This window comes from Notechis scutatus, chromosome 4 (assembly GCF_049901735.1).
Source record: "Notechis scutatus isolate UNSWTSFEM ecotype Mainland chromosome 4, rNotScu1.2, whole genome shotgun sequence".
NCBI lineage: Eukaryota > Metazoa > Chordata > Lepidosauria > Squamata > Elapidae > Notechis > Notechis scutatus.
In genome coordinates this window covers 60665875-60675516 of record NC_142012.1, presented here as the reverse complement: position 1 = coordinate 60675516, position 9642 = coordinate 60665875, and the positions used below count along the sequence as shown (strand labels likewise).

Below are 9642 nucleotides of genomic sequence, written 5' to 3'. Positions count from 1 at the left end.
CTTTGCTGAGTTCTCTCCTTTCTCCTCCTCCTCCTCCACATTAAAAAAAAAAAAAGATCCTATCTCACACAATAAGCTTCAGCCCTGCCAACCTATCCTAGTACAAAGCAAAGTTGACTGCCTTTGTATTTAATTTCCTTTCAGTTCTGGCTCTCATCCTCCTTTGTCCTACAGTGGTTTGAATGAAGCAGCTTTCTGCTAACAACAGCAACTATGGAGTGGATTTTCCCTGTGGTTTCTGATCTGGCTCAGCTTGGAGAAAGATGCCAGAAAATCTCCATGCTGCTACCATTTCCCTAAAAATACCACTTACCCTGAAAGTAACTCCTGATTTTTACATGTGCGCCCAATATAAGCCCTACCCCCCAAAATAAGCCCTAATTAAGATCCCACCCAGAGTGCATGGTAAAAATTAAGCTAGGGTGGGATTGGTGGAGCTACCCTATTACTTAGCTTTGGACAGTTGCAGCCAGGCCTCACATACCCTGACACCTGCCTCACTGGCCCATTTCTTCTGCAGCCGGTAAGGCTGGCAAAGCTTTCCTGAAGGCCTCTGTAGCTGATTACAAAGCTCTGGATCTATCCAGAGCTTGGTTATTGGCTGCAGAGGCCTTCAGGAAAGCCTTGCCCGCCATAGAAGAAGTTCCTGAAGGCCTCTGACAGTGAAAAGGAGGCCAAGGGTGATGTGCGCAAGTGAGGTTAGTCAGTGGATGACATCCCCTGAAAATAAGACCTGGTGCCTTTTTTGGTTCAGGAAAAACATGGTATAACTGTGGACTTTTTTTTTGCTTTTTTTTTTGCAAAGAATTTACAGGTTGTGAAGGAGCCTTTCCCCATACCTCCTCCAGCAATGACACAGGAGGAGTTAACCCACGAGTGGTGGGTTCGTATGGCTTCTCCATTAAAACAGAGGTTCAGTGTTTAACAACAAAGTACTTGCAAGAGACTTTGAAGAACAACACGGTCACTTTTAACTTTTGCTTATCTTTCAGAAGGTAAGGCTCCACATAGAAATCCTTGTCAGATAAATACAGAACGCTTATGAAATACTTCAGCTTAGGACCAAATCTTTAGAGGTGAGTATTAGAATAACTTTATGACTAAGTGTGAACCAGGCTAGGGCATATTTAAAGAGGAGACTCTACAATCAAAAAAGGAGTTCTCTGTTGTTCCTCATTAAAAGTGTACAGAGTTCACCAGGTGAGCAGCTGCCAACACAGCTGGGCATATACACCACAGCTCCTGCTTTCAAGGCAGTGTGTTTCAAGCCCCAACAATACAAACAGCATCCACCGTAGACATGTAGGCTGTCAAACAAAGGATTCAGGTTTCACGATCCAGCAGCCACCCCAACTCAGATAAACTACGAAAGCAATCTAAACACACACTGACAATTCAGACAGCAGGAGGTGAATGTGTCTATGCATCTAGCTCCCAATTCATGGCATTGGAGCCGGTGCAGAAAAGCCACTGATTATGTTATGAGCATATTGACTGAATGTAGCTACTTTTCTAGCATGCAAAATGCACAGGACACAGTCAATAGGCTCATTTATTGGCAGTTCACTTCCGTCTATCCGGGACATGGCACATAAGTGATGCTTGACCAGGGGGCTCAGGATTGTCTGGGATGCTACATATCCTCTCCACAACCTGTTTTCCTTGTTACCTTCTGGGAGGAGGAGGAGGTTTCGTAGTATCCGAAGCAAAACATTCAGATTCAGTCAGTTTTTTGTTCCATATAGCATCAACCTTGTGGACATAGAAGCATCCGCTTTCCGATATGTATTTAAGATGGACAATTTTATACATACATACATACATACATACAGATAGATACATAGATACATAGATAGATAGATATATATATATATATATAGATATATATTATATATATATATGATATAGAGATAGATTATATATATATATATATATATATATATATATATATATATATACATATATATATATATATTGATCTCTCTCTATATATATAAATATATAAATATATAGATATATAGATGGAGATAGATAGATAGATAGATAGATAGATAGATATAGATAGACAGACAGACAGATAGATATAAATAGATAATAGAAAATAATTCTTTATTGGCTAAGTGTGATTGGACACACAAGGAATTTGTATATACACACGCATACATATGTATATGATGAATGTATATATATGGGTGTAGGTATATATATGAAGGTACATATATACATTTATACATACAGTCTATACACATACATACATACACATATATATGTATATGTATATAGCATGTGTATGTATGTGTATACTTTTGATAACAGTCCTACAGATTCTTCAGTCTTCTTCTTTCATATTTTTTTTTATTCCTACACATCCTTCTCCCATTTCATTTTCAAAAGCATCCAAACTATTGACAACTGTTGCAATCATCTTCTTGCCAGCTTCCTCTCCTCAAAAACTTTTCCCTCAAACTGAATTTCATTTTTTTAAGGTGTGCCTTAAAGAAAATGACAAGGAAGGTCACTTATCTATCGAGGGTTGATATAAAACCTGTTAAATTTCTACTCAAGGCGTGGAGGAGATGACAACTCTTTCTGGGAAGGCAGGAACTTTCTTTTGAATCGGGTGTTTTTTTTTCTTTTTTCTCCCCGGCTTTTAACGTCCCAAGGAAAGAATTTTGAGAAGCGGGTCGCCTTTTAAAGCTGCTTTGTAAATAAAGCCTTTACCCCCAGCAGTATTTGGGGAGGGGAGGACGGAGAAGGGGCGACTTGATTGAAAAGGTGGGAAGGGCACACGGTTGAACACGCGCCCCCCTTCACACACACACACACACACAGCCAAGCCTGGGTCAAACTTTCAAGCCCACGCGTGGGAACGGCTGATTCACGCTGCCCACGGCAGAAAAGAGACCGCGGTGTTCTTTCTGACTGACTGACTGACTCCATCCCGCGCTTGGGGGGACGGGGACGGGGGACGGACTTTGCCTCTCGCCAACCACCTGTCAGAGGTGAGGAGGGCTTAAAGGCGCAGAGGTGGGGAGGGCCTAAGAGGGGCAGCGCGGGAAGAGAAAATAATAAAATAAAATAAAAATTAAATAAAAATTAAATAAAATAAATAAAATAAAATTAAAATAAAAAAATAAAAAAAAATAAAATAAAATAAATAAATAAAATAAAGGAAAGCCGTCGCGCGTGGGGAGCCGCGCTTTGCACACGCACCCTCCCCCCATTGAACGGGGGAAAATCCACACACTTGCAGCAAAACCTGCTCAGGAACGTGAGCTCGGGAGATGCTGAGAGGCGGGAGCCTAGAGTGGGTAGGGGACGGGCGGGGAGGGGCGGCTTAGACCCTATTGGTTGGAGGAAGGAGGAAAGAGGCGGGGCGGACCTTTTCCCGGGAAACTGGTGGTGGAGGGGTGGGAGGAGCGGTGGGAGGAGCCAAGGCCAAGAGGAGAAAAAGGTGCGGGAGAGGCGAGGGAGCCGCGCACAGGAGCTGCTGGGGGCGAGAGTCGCGGCGCTGCTCCGGCTTCCCTTCGGGCTTCTTTCGGCGTCCCTGCAGGCTCGCCTGGGCTTTTATCAGCCGCCCCCGCCCCCGCGGCTGCTGCGATGCGCCTGATCCAGAACATGGGGACCATCGCCGAGTATCCCCAGGCAGAGCACGCCGGCAGCGGAGACGCCTGTGGGCGCCCTCGGCTCATCAAGATCGCCGTGGTGGGAGCCAGCGGGGTGGGCAAGACCGGTGAGTGTTGTGGGCGAGGTGAAGGCTGGAGGGGAGAGGAAGGCTTTCTTTCTGTCTTTCCTTCTTTCTTTTTTTCTTTCCTTTTCTTTCCTTTTTTTCCTTCTTCCTCTTTCCTTCTTTCTTTCCTTCCTTTCTTTCCTTCTTCCTCTTTCCTTCTTTCTTTTTTCTTTCCTTCTTTCTTTCCTTCTTCCTCTTTCCTTCTTTTTTTCCTTTTGTCCTTCTTCCTCTTTCCTTCTTTCCTTCCTTTCTTTCCTTTCTTTTCTTTCCTTCCTTTTCTTCTCCTTCCTTTTCTTCTCCTTCCTTTTCTTTCCTTCCTTCTTTCCTTCCTTTCTTTCTTCCTTCCTTCCTTCCTTCCCTTCCTTTTCTTTCCTTCCTTCCATTTTCTTTCCTCCTTTCTTTTCTTCTTCCTCGTTCCTTCTTTCCTTCCTTTTCTTTCCCTCCTTCCTTCTTTCTTTCCTTCTTCCTCTTCTTCATCCTTTTCTCTCTTCCTCTTCCATCACCACCACTCATTTTGCTCCATCCGCCCCGTTTCACCCAAAGGAAATTTCTCCTCCTGCAGAAAATGCCTTTCAAACTTCAAAGGGAACCAACAGATGCTCCTGCTTTGTATTTGATTCCTCCCCCCCAAAAAATGGGGCCCCAGAATGTAGTCATTTGAATTAATATTAAACAGAACTAGGCAGCTCTTGCGTCCTCCCCATGTTCCCCATGCACCTGCTGCTGGATTTGGGGTGGACATAGTCAAGTGGAAAAAAATTGATGTTTCCCCCCCACCCTTGGCATGATATTAAGACCTCCTCCCCCCAGCATAAAAGAATGATAGGTTCATATCTATTAAGAGTTGTTAGGGTGATTCCCACGGGATTTTTAACAGTGGGCACCCCAGTCTTCTAAGCCTACAGGTTTAAGGAGACAGAAAGCTAGGAGAAGAAAAAAACTAGGAATTTAGATTACCTGAACCTTCACACCTCTCTCATTATCCTATAGCCAGTTGCCTTGGCTTCCTCGAGTTTTTCTTTGAAGGACTATATTCCTTTGGGTTGCTCTATCCACAGCTGATCTGTGTGCATTGGGGTAGAGATGGGGGCAGCAAGACAGGGAGTGAGTTTTTAAGAAGCCTTAAATAGTGATTGATGACTTTTTTCTCTCCTCTTTGATAAATGACATCTTTTTTTTTGTTGTTAATTGCAGCCCTGGTAGTGAGATTTCTCACAAAACGATTCATTGGAGACTATGAACGTAATGCAGGTAAGAAAGGATTCTGCGATATTAGCGTCGCCTTCTTTAGGCAGTGCATTCCCCTGTATTTTCATCCTTGGGTGAAAGGGGTGAAGTTGGGGGCATTCATCGTTATAGCAAGAGGACAAAGTTTTTTGTACGCAGTCTTACTTTGTCTGTTTTTGGAAGGGGGGGAAAAAAAAGCATCCTGAGGGTTACTTCACTCAAGCTGGCATGCCTGACTTCTGACATCTTTTTCATGGATTCCGCCCACGTACATCAGCAGTAATGAAAAGCACTCCAAGTTAAAAGATGTGGCTTTAAGCTCCCATCGCTTAGTTCAGCTCCTATCTTTATCTGTAATCAAGGTATTTATGCAAATAGGTTTTGGGACTGAACTTTAAAGTGCTTTTGTTATTCTCCTGAAAAGGCAAGAAAAGCAAGGGCGGCTGTTCTGAGGAACTGCAGGGAATTAAAGGATGGAAGCCCCTTCTAAAGCAGATGAAACCAAATTGAAAAATAAAATAAAAAATAAGAGCAGCTTTTTGGAGAGATGGCTGAGGCGGGAACAATCAAATTCAGCATTTGCTACCATGAATGCCTAGCTAGCTTCATCCTTGGAAATGCAGATTGATCAGCACACATGGGTATCCAGAAGATAAGGTCAGGGATGTCAAGGTAAAGAAGATAAGGTTTGTCAAGGTATCTGCCTCCATTGTATGATTGAAACTTTGCTGGCAAAACAGGTGGAGCTTCAATTATACTCTTGTGGTATCCACCTTGACTTTTGATCATGCCCTGTGGATGCTACTGGTAGTTTACATTCACGAAGGAGGCACCTTGGCTTATCCCATAAATAATTTGCTCCAATAGTGCCAACAGGCTAAACATTCTAAAAAAACAGATCAACTTGCAGCAAAATGTGTTTGTGTTAGAGCAAATCTCATGACTGGATTTCTACTGCAGACTGCTAAAAAAGCAGAGGTGTGATTCCCCACCCTTTCTGGTAAATAACACAACAATGTAAACTTAATTGAAACATCTAAAAATCCAAAGTAACTGACTCAGTCCAAAGTTTTGCCAAAATACTGCAAAAAAAACCCCCTGAGACCTGTCCACATGTAGGGTGTCATGGCAACTTTGTCGTGACCATAACTAAATAAACTTCCTGGCTGCCCAGGCAAAAGAATAATAATAATAGTTGATACAGATGATAGATCAATGAAACCAAAGGGTTTATTTTTAATAGAAGGCTAATGGGATGAAGGAGACTTACCTGGCAGGTAGAAACTGTCATCATTAAAGGAAAAAAATGGCAATCAAAATGTAGCACATCACTATTAATTTATTCTTGTGGCAGAAAATGTAAACACATTTAATTATCCTGATACAGTATAATTGTTCCATAAATTTCCTGTTAACTACAAGGTGTGTTATTCCCTTATACCAATGTTTTTCAACCTTGGCAACCCAGAAATTGGTGAATTCTGGGAGTTGAAGTCTACATGTCTTAAAGTTGTCAAGATTGAGAAACACTGCCCTGTACAAAAGGCCCAGACAGTTAATAAATTCTTTTGCACCTGTCTCTAGCAGTAACTTTATGCCTAAAGTTAGTTTTATAAGAAAGTATGTGTAAAGTCATCTGCCAATGTCAACTAATTTTACAACTGCTTCTGCTGTTTGTTTACCTCTCTGTAGCTATTCATTTAGGCTGCAATCTTATGCAAACTCATCTGCAATTTAGTCCCATTGAATGGCTAAGTCAGATGCCTAGGATTGTGCTAATTATTTTCTGTGATGGAAGCATGTATCTAATAAAGTTAGAATGGTTTTCCCCACCCCATTTCAAAGTAGAACATGGCCATTCTATTCGCTGCCAATTTTTTTTTAAAGAAGTGTTTTCAGTTTTGGCAATCCTGTGTTAAAATTCCGCCTTTATTTCTATTGCCAGGTAATCTGTACAGCAGACAGATTGAAATTGATGGAGAGATGTTTGCAATTCAGGTTCAAGATACACCTGGTGTACAGGTAAGTTGTTTCCTTTGCGTTCCATAATTTAAAAGGGAGCCTCAATGTTGCTCAGCTTCAAGACTAGAGTTGTAGTAGATGTTTGCTGAGAAGCAGGCTGGCTTTAGGCAGTGGAATCATTGCAAATTCTTTTTGTGCTAGGAATGACTGTAAACAGTCAAATAAATGATCTGTATATAAAAGAAAGCAACCCACTATTTCAATTCAACTTTTGCCCACTTGAAAACACAGCCCTTATTTTAAGGAGGCAACCTTTCTAAATAAAACCAGAAATGTTGCTAATGGGTAAAAAGCTGTTTCTTGGAAAACTAAAACATTTTGTTTTTGTTTCCTGGCAAAATGTACCAGAAATATTTTCAAATTTCACTGCAGCAGCCCAATCAAGTGTCATTTAAGAAACACATAATTGAAACAACTCAGCAGTACCAGCAGCTGTACTCATTAAAACAACTTTGGAGTGGATTTTGTATGGTGGAAAGTTTAAATGGATAGACATGCGTAAGGTCAAAATTTGCCTTTTTGAACTGGGCAAGCCTCCAACTCTAAATGTTTCCAGCTCATACCTTTTGTTCCCGTCCCGCCTCCATTCCCTGCTGACTGTCTAGCCAGTTAATTTCCCATTCTTTGGCACCACAAATTATTTTACTTTACAGAAAGTGACGCGGGTCGGTTTTCCACTTGAATGTATAGCAAGCTTCAGAATAACCCAGTTTAGCCTGAGTTTTTGTTTTTGCTTAAGTAACAGGAAAGGAGATTAAACTTTGGGGAGAAGGGGAGAATAATGAACCAGAACAGCGTTAACTCATATATGTAAAATGGAATAGAAGCTGCATCGGAAAGATCTGTAACTTTCATTTCAACCTTTGCATCCAAATAATCTTCTATCCCTCCCCCTTTTTTAAAAAAAACAAACACAGATGCACAGGCCCAGCCTGGATTGTAACAAACAGCTGAGCAAGTGTCTTCGTTGGGCGGATGCAGTCGTAATCGTCTTTTCGATCACCGACCATAAAAGTTACGAACTCCTTGGCCATTTCCACCAGCATATACGGCAGGTGCATCCCGGAAATAGAGTGCCCGTAGTGATTGTGGCCAACAAAGCAGACCTGCTCCATATTAAAGAGGTGGAACCTCAGCATGGACTTCAGCTGGCCAGCATGCTGGGCTGCAATTTCTACGAAGTCTCCGTCAGTGAGAACTACAAAGAGGTCTTCTGTGCCTTCCAGAGCTTATGCAAAGAAGTCAGTAAGCAACAACCCACCGGCACCCCAGAGAAGCGGAGGAGTTCTCTCATCTCAAGGCCCAAGTCACCCAACATGCAAGACCTGAAGAGAAGGTTTAAGCAAGCTTTGTCGGCCAAAGTGAGAACCGTTACCTCTGTCTGAAAAGTTGGTTGACCTGGATGGGAAAAGGGTCCATTCTCGGCGAAGAGTCCATTGGTTCCAATTTGGGAACATTTTGCTGGCCCCAAGGCAACCAAGCAAGATCAAAGAGAAGAGAGAGAGAAAGTGTATGTGTTTGGGCGATACTGGACTTGGGAGTATAGAGCATTATGCAAAGGAGAAACTCCACCAAAACTTGAATAAAGAAGGGACACATCGCATATTTTCATGCTGAAAGCAGGACATTTTAATGCATTCAAAACATTGCCATATTTTGTGATGGAGGTCAGGATAGCTTAGTATTTGCTATCCTGGTTACGTTAATTGTAGAAGATGGGGTGAAATACTCAGAATGCCATCTTCTTTCATTGGAAACAGATATCCTTATGCTATGAATTAGGGCTGGTTTCTTTCATAAATCTCCCTACAGACTTTTGATTATTATTTTTTAACTCCAGTTCATGAGGTACAACAGAGCAGGAACAGTCTTTGGTGTAAAATTTTTGGGCATTATTAAGGGATTAGCTTTGATTGTGATGAGACATAAGCTGTGCTGCAAAATACTCAGTGTAATTTTTTACAACTACATAATCTCAAGATTTTAAGATATTCTGAAGACTGTTGGTCATCTGATGCCGTGTTGAATTTCTTTCCAGATAAATCCAAATTAACTCATCTAAATATGGATTGAAAGTCATACTATTTCAGCTCATGTCACTTCTTTTCTAGGTGTGGGAGCAAGTCCTTCATAGCTGAGCAGTTAAGTTAGAGGCAGAAGGGACATTCCACTGTTATATCAACCTGCTTTTCGTGATTTAACAAGCCAAATGCTGGACCACGAGGCTTGTCCCATAAAGCAGAACAAGTTTAAAATAAGACATGCATAAGTATAACATTGATGCGGTTTAACAAAAAAAGCAATACCGTGCCATTCCCCTTACACAGTAACTTATTTATTTCATGTTTCAGAAACATTACCAGGCTACAATTTCTTTCTTTTGTGTCATCATTAAATTAAACAATGTTTTCTCAAGAATTTGTTGTATTTTTCTAACCAGTTGCTAGGCAAAGTACATAGGAAAAAAACAATCAGTTTGTGTTAGTAAGATTTCTACTGCCTGTGAAGCAAGGGGAACAAATGTGAAGGTGTGAAACAAATCATACAGTGGCACAGGTCTACTGATTTTTGAGAATGCTACACACCCATCAGCAACTCTCTTGCAAATATAAGAGTTCTCTACCACAACAGTTGTGTAGCTGCTGTACAAAGCTACCTGCTTC

The 9642-nt window shown here is 41.5% G+C and overlaps 1 protein-coding gene across 1 annotated transcript; it reads left to right on the top strand.

Annotated features, from left to right (window-relative positions):
• Window positions 1-3430: 3430 nt before the first annotated feature.
• On the top strand, window positions 3431-9394 carry RASL11B (RAS like family 11 member B). The gene is made up of 4 exons (XM_026683907.2): window positions 3431-3733; window positions 4925-4981; window positions 6903-6979; window positions 7897-9394. Exons 1-4 carry the CDS (start codon window positions 3601-3603, stop codon window positions 8362-8364), a joined length of 735 nt encoding a protein of 244 aa, XP_026539692.1. The 5' UTR covers window positions 3431-3600; the 3' UTR covers window positions 8365-9394.
• The last annotated feature ends 248 nt before the right edge of the window (window positions 9395-9642 follow it).

What these genes read in the sequence shown, in the direction of transcription:
- RASL11B (XM_026683907.2), top strand. Translation starts at nt 3,601, where the DNA reads ATGCGCCTGATCCAGAACATGGGGACCATCGCCGAGTATCCCCAGGCA. An exon ending in AGACTATGAACGTAATGCAG is followed by an intron (nt 4,982 to 6,902) that starts GTAAGAAAGGAT and finishes TTCTATTGCCAG; the next exon opens with GTAATCTGTACAGCAGACAG. An exon ending in AAGATACACCTGGTGTACAG is followed by an intron (nt 6,980 to 7,896) that starts GTAAGTTGTTTC and finishes AAACAAACACAG; the next exon opens with ATGCACAGGCCCAGCCTGGA.